This window comes from Motacilla alba, chromosome 1, assembly GCF_015832195.1.
Source record: "Motacilla alba alba isolate MOTALB_02 chromosome 1, Motacilla_alba_V1.0_pri, whole genome shotgun sequence".
Lineage (NCBI taxonomy): Eukaryota > Metazoa > Chordata > Aves > Passeriformes > Motacillidae > Motacilla > Motacilla alba.
In genome coordinates, this window is record NC_052016.1 from 39,195,738 (window position 1) to 39,213,313 (window position 17,576).

Sequence of the window (17,576 nt, forward strand, 5' to 3'; positions counted from 1 at the left end):
CAATGGGTGCAGAAATATGGTGTGTGGGAGGGTCTTCAGCCAATCCTACCCTGCCTGGCAGAACCAAGAGTTCTCAGTGCCTCCAGAGTCTCTTTTCGCAGCATTGCAGAGTAATGAGTATTGTAGGGGACATCTGGAGGTGTCTGCCCCAGCCTCTGCTTGAAGCAGGGCCAACTGGATTGAGCTGCTATGGGGTCTGGGGCTGAGATAACCCAGACTGCATCCTTCCTCATAAGCTTCCTTACTTAAGCATGGACACCCACCACCAACCCACCCATCAGGATGCAGCTGCTCTCCTTGCCCCGCTCACCTGTCTTGAATTTGTTGTAGGTGCCAGCACCCTCTATCATCAGGTTACTGTCCTGGGCAGGACAGCAGGAGAAATTCTTCTCTCGCCACCTGCATGGGGGAAAGCACCTGGATCAGGCCACTGCCTGGTGTGGTGTTCCTCACAGCCCCCTGCTGCCTTGGGCAGTTTTTTCCTACTTTGTGAGGGCAGGTATTTTGGGATTTTCTCAGGTTCTTACTGAGAAAGGACTCAAGTGCATGACTAATGTCTAAGCATCCACACGTCATGTGTGCAGCAGCATTTTGCAGGCAACTTTCTGGCTAAGCCCTCTTTTCTAAGCAAGATTTAAGAGCTCCAAAACCCCCAAAATGTTTACAGACACTGGTTCTAAAGCAGCCAGGCAAATTTTAAAATTATGGTTATGGTGTGTTCATAAACCTGACAAGACCACACAGGGCACTGAGGCACTGCTGCCCTTTGGTCCCAGGAGTGCTGGGGATGCCCTTGCTTGGGAAATGCACACAACATGAACATGATCCTGGAGGAGTTGGACATGGGAAGGTCTGATGGTGGTGGTGATGCTTTACAGAGGTGATTGTGTACCACCTGAAACCTGTACCCTTGAAAACAAGGGGAAAGTAGGACTTGAGGAGAGCAGAGCAGGGTAAGAGGGGAAGGAAAGGAAGGAACTGGCTGGGAAAAACCTGGATGCCCAGCAAAAATGCCCCTAGAGCTGCTAATTCATCAATGCCAAACTGCTACTAATTAATTTTTTCACCATCCCAGAGCAATATTAGCACTCCAACCTTTTCCTATGCCAAAGCAAGTCTCAGTTAACAGCAGCCCAGAGTGCTCACCCAGGGGCTTCCCAAACTTTCTGCTTGTTGCCACAAGCAGCATCATTGCACTGCCAGCACCCCGCAAAAAAACCTAAAAAACTCCCCTGGGCTGGCTGCTCTGATCCTCCCACCCAGCCACCCGCAGCCAGCCAGCTGACGAGCTGAGCCCAGCACATCCTGCTTTCCTTGGGCACTACTGGGATGAGAGCACAGGCACGTTCCTCACACAATTGTGGCAGAGCAGAACATCCAGCAGCCAAACACGAGCAGCTGGGGTGAGCCCATTCCATGAACTCCAGATTTCCCAATAATCTTTGACAGAGTGGAAGGAAACAAAATGTGGCGTCTGTGACACGGTCAGACATTTTTGTGTGGGAGGATGGATTTCCTGTGGGGCTCTGGCATGTGCAGAGAGACATGAGATGCTCAAATATTAACATTGAGAGCTGTCCTAACAAATCAGTCCAATGAAACACTGTCAAATAGTAATAATAGAAAAATCAGTTCCTTTCTCAGCCCACCAGCTTTGATAATTGGTTTATGTTGCTACTATAAATCTACCAGTTCTCCACTGAATCCTGAGGGCAAACAATGTCTAAGTTGCCAAAATGGAAAGAGAAAATGAGAGCAAGCAGGAGAAACAGAGAAGTTTTGGGGGACTTTTGGGTCTTTCTTCCCTTTCCAGAAGGGAAAGTGTAAAGAAAGGAAAGGAAAGGAAGGAAAGTGTTCTCAAGAGTCGTTTTAACCTTTCAGGTCACCTGAAAGCATTCCTTCTTCCCTCCACCTGGAGCAAAATATCAGGTTAGGATCTTTTAACAGGCCATTAACAGCTTGATAGTTACCAGTGCAGAACAAAGATGAGTGAGATGAGGAATGCAGAGGTCAGATCTGTCAGGATCCACATGATGCTGTACTGCTGTGGAGTCTGGAAGAAAACAACAGAGGTTGTGTCCACCACCAAAGGCCACGAGATTTGCAAAATATTTACTCAAGTTTTTTGGGTTTTTTTCCTGATTGAATTTGGCTGTTCAGCTTCCTGGTTTGCATCTGCAGTAACACCCCTGGGGTGTTTAAAGCACGGGGGGGGGGGGGGGGGGGGGCACTTCAAAGTGGCCACTCAGCACTGGGTGTTGGTGCCAAATCATTCTCCTTCATACAAGCAAGCCTGTGGTGTAGCCAAGAAGATTCACCATATCATTGTGAATGCCACAGAGACCTCTTTTTTGTAAGGCAGGTCTTGCACTTCTCAGCTTCACCCCAAATATAACATCAATGGGTGGCATCTTATTTTCTCTGGCAAAATTGCCCTTTACTGAACACCACAGAGAACCTGGGGTGGCTCCCACTTTAAGAGCATCTGAAGATTCATTCTTACATTGGACCTCCACCCAAACTTAGAATGAACTGAAACACTGCACTTCTCTGGAGGGGAGCATTGTAAAATCTAATTCAAGACTGAAGCTGACTTCTTAAAGTCCTTAAAGGGACTCTGGTGGGACCAATGCCCCAGGTGCTTCTTGGTCCTACAGGCTGTCCAAGGCAGAATAACAAACAAATTACGTGAAAATTCCTCCCAGAAGGAAGGCTTATTTCTGTGTCTGTTTCTCTTGGACTTGCAGAAGAAGACCAAGTTTGACTAGAGCAGTGGGATGCTCTGGAAAAAGAGTAACTTCTGGCATCAGTAAGGTGCTTCAAAAGCTTAGAAATGGAAATCCTCATGCATCAGCTTGTGCCCCAAAGGCCCTTCCTTTCTTCCTGCACAAGTCTCAATATTACTTTTTTTTCCCTTATCTCAAGTCCTAAGGTGATAATCCAAACAAGTAACGTACTTCATCCTGAGCCAGGAGAAGAGAGAAGGGTATGGTAATACCTGTAGTGGCTTTGAGGTTCCAGGTAAGCCAGGTTTCAACTCAGGTCCTTCTTATGCAAAGGACCCTTTAGGGATGCTTTATCCATCTGTGATCTGGCCCATCGTCTCCAAAGCTAATCACGAACATCCCAACCTTATTTCCCACCCCTGAGACAGAGAAGACTTCCACTTACCATGAGGAAGAGCGGCTGGCTGAGATCCTTCAGCAAGTGGACGGCATTGGTGGTCACAGAGTGTGCCCCAGAGCACCATGCCAGGGAATAGAGCCATGGCTCGTTGACCACATAGAAGTTGGTGGTGATGTTTGCCGCGGCATATTTCCTTTAAAAGACCAAAAGGCAACAACCTTCATTGAGCAAGGAGATTAGCACTTCCTTCGGGCTTACTCAAGGAGATTCGGGAAGATCATGGGAAATGGTTGTAATCTTCTGTAGGGAGTGCTTACTTTAGGACCTAGATAAGGAACATAAAGGAAAGCCAACCAGCCAATAATTAATCATTAACAATTGCTCAATACAGAATAGCTGAACAGCTGGAAACAAATGCAGATAAAATGCCCAAAAGGTCAAAACCTTTCTAAGCCTTCTGCCATATGAATCAATGTAACAATGCATTTGTAAAGGAGGCGGTGGCCAGATGGGGGCCAGTGTCTTCCTTCAAAAGGCAACCAAAATATTCTGTTTTACCATTCATTCAGCATTCGAGCAATAGAACAAGAAGAAATGGACCTAAGCTTCACCAGGGAAGGTTTAGATTGGATATTAGGAAAAAAATTCTTAATGGCAAGGGCTTTCAAGCTTTGGAATCAGTTGCCCAGGGAAGTGCTGAAATCATCATTTCTGGAGGTACTTAAATCATGTGGATGTGGCACCTGGGGACATGGTTTAGTGGTGGTTAGGCAATGCTGGGATAATGGTTGGTCTTGATGGTCTTAGAGATCTTTTAAATCTAAACCATTCATGTTATTCTATAATCTTCCCACAGTATGCTCCAAACCACCACAGAATCACAGGATAGCCTGAGTTGGAAGGGACACAGAAGGCCCCAGAATCCAACTCTTCAGTTAATGGCTCAGGTAGGGATTGAACCCACAATGTTGGTGTTGGTTAGAGCAACTGAGTTGGTTAGACCAGCTGAGCTAATCTTTGAATCTGGGCATCCAAGTTTTTTATGGTTGCTCCATCAATGCATAATTTCTCAAGTTATTATAAGTTATTTGAAACGTAATATGAAGTAAGTTCATTCTTTGTATAATGGTAAAGTAATGTATCATCAATATCAGCATTTATAAATCTACCTAGGATATATCCAAGGCTTACCCAACTGGATCTGCCTATGATTTTTTATAGCCTTTCAGCCTGGAGAAAAGAAGGCTTTGAGGAGCCCTTAGAGCACCTTCCAGTACTGAGATGAGCTACAAGAGAGCTGGAGTGGGACATTTCACAAGGGCACTGAGTGACAGGACAAGGGGACATGGCCTTAAACTGAAGGGAGGAAGGTTTAGATCAGACATTAGGAAAAAATTCTTAACTGTAAGAGCGGTTGAGGCACTGGTACAGACTGCCCAGAGAGGCTGTGGAGTCCCCATCTCTGGAGGTGTTCAAGGCCAGGCTATAGCGCTCTGAGAAACCAGGTCTAGTGGGAGCTTCCCTGCCCAAGGCAGGGAGGTTGTAACTAGATGGTGCTGAAAGTCCCTTACAACCCAAACTGTTCTGTGATTCTTTGATTTTACATCTGTGACAATTATAATTGAGAAAACATGAACATTACTCTTGTCCAAAAGATTAAAGTTTTACATTTCTTTTTCATTTCAACTAGACTTCAATGGTTTTGTGTGTTGGAAAGAGCAAAAAATCCTATTTACAAAAGGAGAGCTGGACAGGTAAAGCTGGCGGTTTTTTGGTGGTTTTTTGGGTTATTTTGCCATGTGAGAGTAGCATTTTGAGAACTCCTGCAATGAATGTGGAGCCTTTCATCACAGAAATTACATTTTCAGTGTGTCACATGCAACAGAGTACTGATAGTAACAGACAAGACAAGAAATTATGTCTCCAAAACACTGGCTACCAGAGTGTGATGGTCTCTCACCACAGCATTATGCACTCCCACTGGTGTTTGTGGAAGAGCCATGGGAGGTTAGATAGTTGGTCATTCTCCTTTATTCAGTGTTGGTGGGACTGGGAATAGCACAAATAAAAAGACAAGAAATCAGCATACAGCTGTGTTGTTCTTACCAGAAGATCCTCAGATCCTGAGTGTGGAATTGAGGACAGCTGGATTTAATTACATGAGCCACCTCTTAATCATCAGTAGGAGTGAACTGCAGCCTGTCACCCCTAAAATACATCAGGGATGGCTACTTGATCTGAACGACCTATTCCCAAAATATTACAGTCTCTGGAACTGGTCACTGGAGGGAGACATTGCCCAATGCATGAGGCAAATATAGTCCAGATGTACCCCAAAGATTGTACTTGGGGCTGAAACCTACCGGATGTCTTCACTGGACATGTCAGTGTAGACCAGATTGAGTTTGACAATATTGTGCTTTAATAGGTCTTCTATTGGTGCCTTTCTGCCCATCGTGTGCTGAAACCCTGGAGCAACAGATTGAACAAAGGACCTCACGCTGTTATGCAGCCACAGGACCTGCAGGGACAAAGAGGAACCAGTGAATTCTCAGCAGAAGAATTCGTGTCCCCGATACGCCCCACAGTTCACACAAGCCCAGTAAAGATAATGTCTTCAGGGACTTAACCCAGCCAGTCAAATTTTCTTCCAATATTTCTCCCAATGATCAAATAATATTCAGATGCAGGGTTAGAACTTGCAAGTCACTTTTATCAAGAAATAAGTATCCACTGTTCCTAGCTTATCCACTGAAAATCAGTGAGTACATTTCACACAGCCCAGTAAAAGATGCAGTGTTGAAAATAAATGAAAATACAGCTTTGATTTATGGAAAAGGCAACCAAAAATATTCTGTACTTCCACTCTTCCAACATGGAAGAAAAGATCTTCAGCAATACAGATCAGCATAACTCCCCAGACATCAATGGGTACATAACCTGATTCCCATGAGTTTAGCATTCATCCACTGCCAGCGGGAGTAAGGCAATAAAGACTTGCAATTTATTTTAATTTAAGCTAGGAATTTTTATGCAATATATAAAAAAGCATGGTAGCAGAGAATAGACTGACAATTATTATATTTATGAAAGGGTGCTGTTTAGGGGCAAAGGCATCAGCTGGTATATACACTGTCTTTTTTCCTGTGCTGCTAAAGGATTACACTATTGTGAACCTTCTGAGGAACTAATATTAGGAATATAATACATCCAAATGACGGCATTTTAATCAAGTGAAATGCAATAGGCCAATTTTATGCAGGTGAAATCATGCAGAGTACACCCCAAAGTCCCAATGAGGAGAGCAAGAAAAAGGGATATGGAGTGAGACCACCCTACCAGATGGCGTTTAATCTTCGACTCTTTGAGGATGACGTCCAGGACTTTGCGGAGCCACAAGTTCCTGTAAGGATGTTTCTCTGGAGGGCGGTAGAGATCAAATATCACAAGTTTATTGTGACTGTCTGCGAGGCGCAAAAAACTACTTAGCGTGTAAATGGACTGATTCATTGCCTGGTTTTGATCTGCCTTTGACAGGGAGCCCATCCCTACAAAAGGTTTGTTCTAGAAATAAACAGATATAAAAAAAAAAGGAAATCAATCAGGTAGTTTGCTCTGGTAGTCAGCTGTATCTCTATGAGGGAAAAAGTTTTATGTCAGTCCTCAACAGGTGGGGATATTTTATTTTGCTTATTTATTTTACATAAGAAATAGGGGAAGCTAACCCAGGCTGTGAGGACATTGCTTCTGGGACCCAAATTGCATAGTTCAAAGCTAGCTCTGCTGTGCTTCTCTGTCGACCTTGTTAGCTCTGAATATTGTAAACAGCACATTGCACAAGGAGCTCTTTTCTTCTTCCTCCAGCCCATGAACTCTGCTGCTGCCTGATAAGGTGACATACGAACACCACCAGCCAATTGTTACAGGTCTCCTTAGCCTGAAGGCAAACTGGACAAAGCAAAGAGACCCAATTTGATGAATTTACACTGACTTATTTGAGTTTTGACTCAAATAGCAGTTCCTCTTCTAACGCTGCTGCTGTTAAATAATAGACAGCTGGTGTCTCTTTTACAGCCAGTTGGTGATAGCCATGAAATCATAGAGAAGTTCGCATTGGAAGACACCCTTAAAGCTCATCTAGTCCAAGCCCCCTGCAATAAACAGGGATGTGTCCAACTGGATCAGGTTGCCTAGAGTCCAATCCACCTGACCTTGAATGCTTCTAGCTCTTCATGATGCTTACCTTAAGGAACCATGTTCCAGCGTTCAATTTCTGAAGAGCATCCCAGGAGAAAAACGAAGCAGCTTTACCAGTGTCATTAGGGTAGACCTCTTCGATGTTAGTTGTCCTTTTCAAGGTGTCATCATGCATGAGGAAAGGAACCCCATCATAGCTGCCAGAGAGCAAGAGTTCAGGTCACCTGGGGAGCAGGTTCATTCACAGCATGAGCAGACTCAAGCCAGGTCAGAAAAATATGTGGGCCACTGTGAATGCAGCAGAGTACAGCAGTTCTTTGCAGAATGTGCAATACGGAGGAATGCTGAGGCATACGACATCAGGTTATTTCCACCAGGTTATTTCCAGCTTAAAAACTTCTAGGAGATCTCACAGAAGTCATGTTTGTCTGTGTCTCAGTTTCCCTAGGGGCAATGTGAAGGAGGTGACCTTTTTGCCTGCCGACTCCCTCAAAAATGGTTAGTAACTTATGGTTGAAATCTCTTTTTGCTGACATCAAAGTGTTTCTGTGGTTTTCAGAGGACTGAATTCTGAATGGATAGTGATGGAAACACAACATTTTCTTTTACAGAAAGGTCTAGTTTAGTAGAACGTCCAAATGTTAGTATTTTTCTCATTCAGTGCCTGTGAACAGCTCATCCTGCACAGAATATTAGCATTTCATGGCAATGGGTTCACCAAAGGCAATTAAAGATCTAATAATTAGGGCAATGATGCCACAAATCTAAACACAATTTTCTGTTGGTTTGTAGACCTGATATAACCCTCACTGTGACCTGGAATTCAGGCTAGATTAGGGGCTTGTTTTTATGCTCTGCCAAGCATTTAAAACACACTGTAGAATTAATGACTGTTAAATCAATAGCTGCAGCTTATTGACTTGCCTGAGAACAACCATGCCCTAAAGTCCCTGTCATCACATGACAGCTGAGGGACCCTGTCCCAGCCATCAGTAAAACCCAACTGCCTGGAGCTGCACGTCTCCAAAGACAGCTCTTAGAAGAACCACCATATATTCTGTGGGATGTGATGTTTTGCCCTCACCTTATGGCGACATCTGTTTCAAGCCCATCCCCACCATGCTCAATAGTCTTCAGAAACGACATCTCAGTGTTTTCTGGCGCCAGCTGAAAAAAAAGGCACGTGAGCACGTGAGCAGATGATTTTCAAACACACTCTGGAGAACTCTGCAAACACTTTCTGCCTCTTTGTAACATCTCTGTTTTTCATTAAGGGAGCATCATTACATTGCCAAAGTCTACTGCTTGTTTTCTTCCAATTCAGCCAAACCCATTGTGTAGAAGAATAACAGAATCATAGAATGGTTTAGGTTGGAAAGGGCCTTGAAGATCACCCTATTCCAATTCCCCTGTCAGGGCTGAGACACCTTCCACTAGTCCAGGTTGCTCAGGGCCCCCTCCAACCTGGTCTTGTCCCTCAGGAACATTGTTTTCCCTGTAAGCCAACCCATGCAGTGATGCCTTTGGCATGCAGTCCCAATGATCAGAAATGTTTCCCACCGTCCACAGATTTCATGGGGAAAAAAAAAAAAGAAACAACAAAAGATGATGATGAAAGAAGTAGCAACACACAGGATGAAGAAATGACATAACTTCTTCAGACCTACCATTGGTGCTCCACGGTGTCCAATGAGGGCTGGCTTTGGTCCAAGTGTTCCCATTTCTCTGATGCAAGGAGAATACATCCCCAGAGGTATCAAGAAAAGAAAGAGAAGGATAGCCAGGTATGGACCAACAATTATCACCTGAGTAACTGAAAGAATTTGAAGGAGGAAGGCTAGAGTTAATCCACATCATAACATACGAGTCTGCCTTGCCACTTAACTTTTAATACAGTCCTCCAGCTAAGTAGCTTTTGGGTCTTGTCCCATCCATTTTTCCTTTCCTTCTTCCCCTAATTTTCACTTTCTCTCCAAACAATGCAACTCAGAAAAACAAATTGGTCAAAGCAAAGATGCAAGCTGTTTAAGTCAGGACTGCAGGTTCTAAGCTTTAATTACATCTCACTATGCCTGACAGCAAGATATGGCTTTATTTCATTTTTTATTTAGACATGATGCAATGAAATCTCCTCCATATGTAGAAAAACAATCCTCAGCAGAAGGATGCTAAATTTTCCTTACTGAGATGACAACAAGCACCATTCTCATGTTTCATTCCCAATGAAGAAGAGTAGCTACCTCTCTTTCAACTATGTTGCATCTCCTTAGTTTGAATACTTCCCTGGTTCATTCAAATGTGAATGAACATGTGTGACCTTCTGTGTGTGACCTAGATAATCCTACAGACCTTGAGAGCACGGATATTGCACCTCAGAAAGTTGCCAACTCATTATCTACGGTCTTCTCAGGAGTCTGTTGACACATTGCCCAAGAGCCCCAGGAGTCCTTCTCCTCAGGGACCGAAACAGTTCTTCTGAGAAATGAGCATCTGTGCACCAACACCTCTTTCTTGAATGGGTACCACCATCCTCTGTGCCAGTGGCTCTGAAGTAATCTGGGCTTACGCTAAGATGATGATGTACTAAGCTAGGACTACCTCAGGCATGGTGGTACATAATGTCTAGGGTCCCTGTGTATTCTCCCCCAACCTCCCCAGCTGCAGTTCAACAGGAAAAGTCTTGGACAGGAAAAAAAAAATTGTTTTCACTGGTCCATTCTCTCTGTGATTTTTATTGCAAACCCCTATCTGAAGATGGGTGTCAGGTAGATAATTTTGGCTATATGGAGAAACAATAAGAGAAAAACAGATACTCCCAGTCAGGTTTTTCTGCAGTTTTTCCTGGCATCTGGCTTTATCCTTACACATTTCATCATTCTTCCTAGAGGTGGGCAGGAACTTCCCATGAGATAACACTAGAAACTGATCAAAAGCATCTTTCCCACATCCCAGCTGGCCTCTCCTGAGATATGCTAGTCTGAAGTGATTTGTCTGACTGGACTGCAGATACCTTCTGTACACAACAAGCAAAAATCAGACAAGGGAGCTGCCACTGGCTGCTTTCTCCTGCAGAGGGCTAAACAAATTTTCACTCATGACTCAGAACATGGGTGCTTCTGCTAGTCTCCTCTGTCTCAACACAGATCACTGCCTCGGTAGAGGGCAAAACACTGCAAGGTAACATGAAAACCAGTAACATACTGGGACAGCAACAGGGCAGTGCGCAGCCCAAGCCCCAGCCCTACTAATTTCCCTGAGAGATGCAGAATTTGAAAGTCTCCTCCAGCTGGAGTGCAGGTGTGGGAGGAAAGGGCTCCTGCATGCCTCTTTCACCATGCTTGTATCTATCTTCTATCATACTGGAAGCAGGAACCAGAGCTGCCGTACCTTTCTTATCTGCTCTGATGGCATGAAAAGCCACAGGCCAGGCAAGAAGGACCATGATGGCAATTGCCCCTATGTGGAGGTAAGGAGCTGTGACCTGGCAAGGAGAAAAAAAGGATTTTAGTCAAAGGATGAACTGTGGAGACAGATGGAAACAATCCCCATCAGAGCTACAGTCAGTCCTTACACCTGGATGGGCTTCTGCTGCAGATACCAGCAGTTGACCACTCTCCCTCACCTGTGTTGGATCCACCAAACACCTCAGGAGTCAGAGGAGAGACATGTGCTCCTGACCAGGCCAGGGAGGAGTGTGTCACAGCCTAAGGGGTGCTCCTCACTTCTTTACTTTCTCCTAAATCAGCTGAAGAGTACACAACTGCCTTCTTTCATGAGGATGATTGCCACTAATGATATGCCATAATCTGTGAGCATCTTCCAGTTTAACCCAATATAAACAACTCCAATCCAATCCCATCCAGGCAATAGCTATCTCCACAACACACCACGCTGCAGTTAAATCATTAAACTGATGTCAACAAACCTGAGTGATAAAATGTTGTATTTACCAGCTGGACAGATATAGTTAATAGATGTGATTTCTTTAATCCTAAAGATTAAACAAGAAGATCATAAAACAAGAATCACTTCTCTGCTTAGCATGAATGCATGAAAAGAGTTGGAAACCAAGCAGAAATACAGAATCTGAACGGTTGTTGGTCTAACACATTTTTCCTAAAACTAGGCAAATTTGAACTAGAAACCAGTCCATTGTTTTCTCATGCTCATCAGCACCCTGTGGCAAATATTCCAGCTAGAACTGACAGTTATTAAGGTATGTGCTAGAGGAAAAACTCAACTCTCCAGATGCTAGCCTTTCCTGTTTCTTAGTCCTGATGCTCAATTCTCTAAGCTGGAAGGGTTGAAGAAAGCAGCAGTCTTTGAAGAAGGGTTGAAGGGTTGAAGAAAGCACCGGGACATGTTACTGCACATGACACTGTCTGCCCTGGACACCAAATGCCAACATCTCCTGACCAGAAGCAAGATTCAGTTGTGCAAGCAGAGGTGCCATCTGAGATGTCCAGAGTACCTGAGATAGATTTGCTGGGCTAATGGACATGACACAGTATCTACAAGAGATTCATGTCCTTTGGGAACAGCAATGGGAGGCCATCTCAATGGGCATGGACACCCAAAATAAGCAGCACCTTTGGGGAACCCAAAGGCTCTTGTGCCTGCTTCTCCTCATCCACATCCCTTGGTGTGTGTCAGGGGGAGGAGAAGCTGATGGTTTCTCATTACCTTTGCATGTGCATAACCCAGTGGTTAGTGAACAGGAATGTGCAATTAACCACACCCTGCGAACACCACATCTTCAATTCCTGTCCACTTGTATTGCTCTCCCAGCCTTCACAAGCACCAAGACACATAGGGGAGAGGCAGAAGACCCAAATAGCATAGAATCATAGAACTATAGAGTGGTTTGGCTCCTGCAAAGCAGCTGTGTAGTCAAAGGCTACATGCTTCCTCCTTCCCCATACAAGTGGGGACCTGAAACCTGAATGCTCAAACACTGAACAGCACTGGACAGCTCTTGCCTCCACCTTCAGATCTGGTGAGAGTTGAGGAGGCCAGCAACTATGAACTCTGACCTCCTGCATCCAGCATTTTGTCCCACCTGACACCAGTGTTCTCCACCTGCTCCCCAAAATCCCAGTGCACTTGTGCCCTCAGGAGATTAAGCTCTTCTGAGTCACAAAAGACTGAAACTGTGCTGTACCAGCAGATTGGGATGAGGGAGAAAGTTCATGCTCCAGCAAATCTACCAGCCTAAGGGGTCTGATTTACCTGCCCTGGACAGCTGAAATTTAACAGTACACCTACATTTTTGGAGGAGGGGGAAAAAAAAGGGCTCTAACTTCCTATATATTTTCAAACTGAGATGTGTTAGATCACATAACTTGAAACTCAACATCGGGCCCTGGCTTACTTTCCCTCAACAGGAAAATGAAAAGTCATAATAAAAGTTTTCTCAGAACATCCCTTGCTAACAAAAAACATATGAAAAACATCTAACAGACAGAGTATCTTCTGCCAATTGTCACAAAATACTCCTATAAACAAGCTGCTCTTTCGAATAGACCTCCTGACCCCTCTTACCTGGAATGACAGGCGGACAGTTTTCCGGTGATCTCGCCAGAGTATAGATAATGCAAAGAGGGATGCGATAGAGAAGCCCAGGACAAGAAAAGTACCGATCTGGGGGGACACAAAGAAGACAAAAGTCAGCCTCAGCATTTCTGCATAGGGTGTGCCATACATCTTAGTCATGGTTAATTTAAGCAGCTGGAAAAATTGTTTTGGATGCATGAGATTGATTGTGCCAGTTCAGAGACAGAGAGATCCAATGGGTCTAAAACCAAATCCACAGTGCTATCAGTATGGCAGGACTGATTTCAGGAGCTGGGTACTCAACTAAGTCGGCTCTCAGGATTCTCTCTGTAATCAGTGGAGAAAGAGGAATTTCAGAGGTGATCCATTCCTGCTTGCATAATGATGGAATATGCCTCTCTCTCTATTGATAAAGATGAGCCTAGGTGATCAGCTTACATTAAATCCCTAACCTGCAGATGGAATTCATCACTTCTAAACTCAGAATTGACAAATTCCATCCAAAAGGGACAACAAGACTACTTCCTTGTTCTATGAGCTGCCTTGTAACAGGCTCAATACTTTAGTAATCTATCCTTAATCCCTTACACCCAAGAATGCCTCTTTTCTATTTTTTTTTTTTAATTTTTTGTTTGATCGGTTTTTCACAACTTGTTCTACAACCTTCTGGTTCTTCTGGAACCCATTTTTCAATAGTAAAGATCACACAGTTTCCATTACTTAAATGAAGAAGTGCAGGATCAAGCATGTTCAGCTATTCCCTCCCCCTGCAGCTTTTGCAATCACTTTGCATCCTACCCTAAACTTCATGGACAGAAAAGCATTTTTAAATGTCTCACATAGCCTCAAAAATTACTTAAAGAAGATTATTCTAACCCATAATATTACAGCAAAAAGTCCCTGATAATTTGTTTCCGTGTCTTCAAAATTCCAAAAGGCATTTCCCAAACCCTAGAATAGAATTAAGAACTATAGATCACTTTGAGTTGAAGGGCACTTTAAAGGTCATCTAGTTCCAGCCCCCCTGCCATGGACACTAGATCAGATTTCTCAGGGCCCTATCCAGCCTGGTCTTGAACACTCCCAGGGAATCACCCAAAGACCAAAAGGCAAAAAGCACCAGGATGCCTTGGAAAAGCCATCTTTCTCTCCTGCAGAGAGAGCAGACACTTTTTTCACTGTTGCTGGGGTCTGATCCAGAAAATCATGCAGTGCTTCTCATGAAAACTTTGCTTTTGACTTCATGTTACCATATGTAGATGAGTCAAATATAGACATCTTCACCTGAATGAGTCACTGCAAGCACCTTTTAGAGTCAGTGGGGGAAAAAAGGTTTTTTGTGATTCATCTCATCTTAATTCAGAGGCCTATGATCAGCTGGATTAATTGCATCCTCAGAGGATTCATTTCCCTCCACTGAGTGCAAAAGGAGTTTGAGTGATCAGCTCAGGTGGAGATATCATTTTCATAGGTATCTCAATCTTGTAAGATTAACCCTTTCCCTCTCTTCCTTCTCTCCCATAGTCCAAGAGTTTCTTTCTGTACAAAGAAACACCACAGACTCAATTAAAAGCATAGATTAGAGTTACCAGAAAGCCCTGACTCTCCCCACCTTGTGACTCCAGTGCAGGTACAGCCGCTGACCTTCTGCAAGCAAACACATCGCGAGGACCTGGGAAATCAAGAAGAGATTGTTTGCATCCTGGTGGAAGGTGGCAGCGTATGCCCGTGAGGCACTTCTGGAATTATTTTTGCATTGAGAAGTTACTTTACACTTGGTCTTCCTGCACAATGCCAATGTTTGCAGGACTGGTGTATGGAGAGACAAGTTTAGTGCTACAGTAAAAATGCTTCTGAAATGGCCAAGCACATATCAAGACTGCTCTTCAGGATCAAAGGCATTTTCCCAGGTAGCAGATAACTGGCCACTTTGGGGTACTTGCTCACAATGACTTTTTGTGAGGAGAGGCTCTAAAAGAGGAATGATGACTAGGATCAATTATTATTGTATAAACCAATACAGCACTAACCTTCACTATTTTCTATGCATTTATTGTGATTAGAGGCATATCGACCACAGGAGAGAGGTCAGGGAATAAAAAATACCCCAGAGCAGCACAAAAGTGCAGAGCAGACAGCAAAAAAGGCAATTTTTCAACATTTACCACTGGGAATGTAAGAGACAGGCACATCTCAGATCTGTCTTAGAGAAAAGTGTCTTGGGGATCAAATGACTCCTGTTTTTGGTGGTTGGCATGTCCCTTCCACCTGATGGCAAGTTGGAGCCCTTGGGGAGGGTTCTTGTGAAGCATGCTGCAAAGCCCAGCCAGAACAGAGGACAACTCGAAATGCCTTGAATACCAACAAGCCAAGAATGAGGCAAGTCAGCCCACAGTTCTCATGCAGAGCTTCTTCATATAGTTCCATACCTAAGTAACCAGTGAGTCTGGAGATGAATTTCACCCCAAGAAGCACTTTGCTGCTGTGAAAATGCACAGGTCTATGCTCAGGAGTCCAAACGCCTGGGGAAACTTCCCAACCACTGTAAAGGATCATTTTGGGACCAGTATCACCAGGTATCAGGGTTTAGAGAAAAGCATCTGTTAATAGATATCAGTGCTCCACTGAGGAGGATCATTTATGATGCAAGTCCCTCCAGACTGTAGGATAGTGGGATTATATGGAAACAAGATATATAGATTTGGGGGAAGAAGATCTTCTCTCCTGAAACTCAACTGCAAGTTGTTTCCTTTCCATCTACAAACACATTCTCTTTCCAGGATCATCATGATTTGAAGCAAGATATAAAGCCAGGCTGGATGGGGCTTTGAGCAACATGGTCTAGTGGTAGACATTCCTGTCCATGAGAGTGGGGTGGAAATTAGATAACCTTGAAGGTCCCTTCCAACACAAATCATTTTATGATTCTATGATAAACTCAGCAGTGAACATAAGTGCTTCTTTACATGTTGGCTTCCTGTAATGCAATAAATGCACTCAGTACAGTATGAGTAACCTGGGAGCAGTTGAGAGAGAATTGAAATACTGCTAAAGATCTTAAATCAGCTCCATTGAAACAAGATATTTCAGGGTGAAAAAATGAGAGCAAAAAGCCCCTCTGCTCCTTTGCTGCAAGTGATATTACACAAGACCTAGTCCTTGTGTACAATAAAGCCAAACTTTCTGAGAACTTTCTAAGCCAGAAGGGACACACAAGGATCATCAAAGTCCATCTTCCGGCCCTGCACAAACAATCACACCAAGAATCACACTACAATTCTTGAATCAACTCATGAACAAACATGAGGCAGGAACTCATGTTCCTGAGAGCATAGTCCAAATACTTCTTGAACTCAGGGCACTCAGACATGACTACTTCCCTGGGGAGCCTGTTCCAGTGCCTGACAATCACCTGGGTGAAAAACGTGCCCCTAATTTTTAACCTAAATCTCCACTGATACCGTTTTATGATATTCCCTTGTGTCTTCTCACTGGTCTGTCTACTCCAAATTGCTTCCACACACTTTTTTTGGGATTGTCTAATATAAGTACAGAGGCATGAGGGCTTAAGTGATCAGTAGGTTTCTGACTAATACTGCCAAGGTTAGAATCAAGGTCTCTCTTGCCAATCCCATAATCTCCCAGAATCTTACATCCTCTAACTCTTGCATTCTTCTCTTCTTTAAAATGAGGTGTGGAAGTGTCTCCCCTCCACAATCTACCTGCAAAGTGGTGATTAAGGGATGCTTCCCAGTGGCAAGAGAAATGGGTTCACTGCAATGAGAATTCTTTTTCTGTCTCCATCTTTCTGAATGATTGCATTGACTACAAGGTTTTTCTGCAAAATGTGGAGAGCAGATGCTTAACTCCACTCTACTTCAGCATGGAAACTACCTTGTAATCATCTCAATATTTCTGGTGAGGTGTGGGCAGGCTCTGAATCTACACTACAAGGACATGCAAGCAGGCACTTAGACACTTGGCTCACCTGAAACATCTGCTCACTGAGATGTTCACAGCAGCTAGATTCAGGTCCTTCTATTCATTCACTTTATGGCAAAAAACTCAGAATTTGTCTGGTACACCAGTCTCTTAGGGATGGAGTTTTGAGGCCACATTTTGGATTTCAGTGTCAACGTTCTAAGTCCTCTCCATCTATGAATGAAGAGGCCACAACACATCTGAACCTCTTCACTTTGTACAGTCACAAGTCACCTCCTCACAGCCCTTAGAAAAAAACATGGTTGAACTGCAGAGAGGCAAATGTTATCTGTGGGGGTTTGAAAGACTAAACAAGAAAAGAGTTTTCTTCTTCACTGAGCATAAACAGTTCTGTAATTAGACCCCTCAGTTTAACCTTTTAGCCCTAATGGGGATGAGAAAATTGTCTTGAGTGGTTGAACAATTGAATTAATTGAAATTGATTGTGTGAAAAAATGACAATGATGCATGGGGATGGAGAGCATCTTTGTCCAGGCAGTTAGTGCTTTCTTGTGCAGCATTTTCTTTAGCCACTTGAGGCAGGTGGGCAGAAGTCTGTATGCTTCAGTGGGTCACAATAAGGTCATGGAGGCAGGCTTGCAGGTTCCAGCTAGGTGCCATCCTTAAGAAAGAGGGTCTGGTGTTCACAAGCAAAACCAGACCAGCTACTGGTTGATATCAAATCTTTCTGCTCCAGCAAGGGCATCAGGGTGTTCCGT

General features: G+C 43.9%; 1 protein-coding gene across 1 annotated transcript in view; it reads right to left on the reverse strand.

The window, feature by feature from the left end:
- Window positions 1-17,576, reverse strand: part of GDPD4 (glycerophosphodiester phosphodiesterase domain containing 4) — a 37,912-nt gene that overhangs the window by 1,193 nt on the left and 19,143 nt on the right. Inside the window, exons 5-15 of the mRNA XM_038152337.1 lie at window positions 14,489-14,548; window positions 12,865-12,963; window positions 10,711-10,804; window positions 8,991-9,136; window positions 8,408-8,490; window positions 7,370-7,520; window positions 6,466-6,690; window positions 5,490-5,647; window positions 3,172-3,319; window positions 1,971-2,053; window positions 311-399 (exon numbers count right to left, since the gene is read on the reverse strand). Coding sequence (XP_038008265.1) covers window positions 311-399; window positions 1,971-2,053; window positions 3,172-3,319; window positions 5,490-5,647; window positions 6,466-6,690; window positions 7,370-7,520; window positions 8,408-8,490; window positions 8,991-9,136; window positions 10,711-10,804; window positions 12,865-12,963; window positions 14,489-14,548 — 1,336 coding nt within the window. The remainder of the gene's footprint in view (window positions 1-310; window positions 400-1,970; window positions 2,054-3,171; window positions 3,320-5,489; window positions 5,648-6,465; window positions 6,691-7,369; window positions 7,521-8,407; window positions 8,491-8,990; window positions 9,137-10,710; window positions 10,805-12,864; window positions 12,964-14,488; window positions 14,549-17,576) is intronic.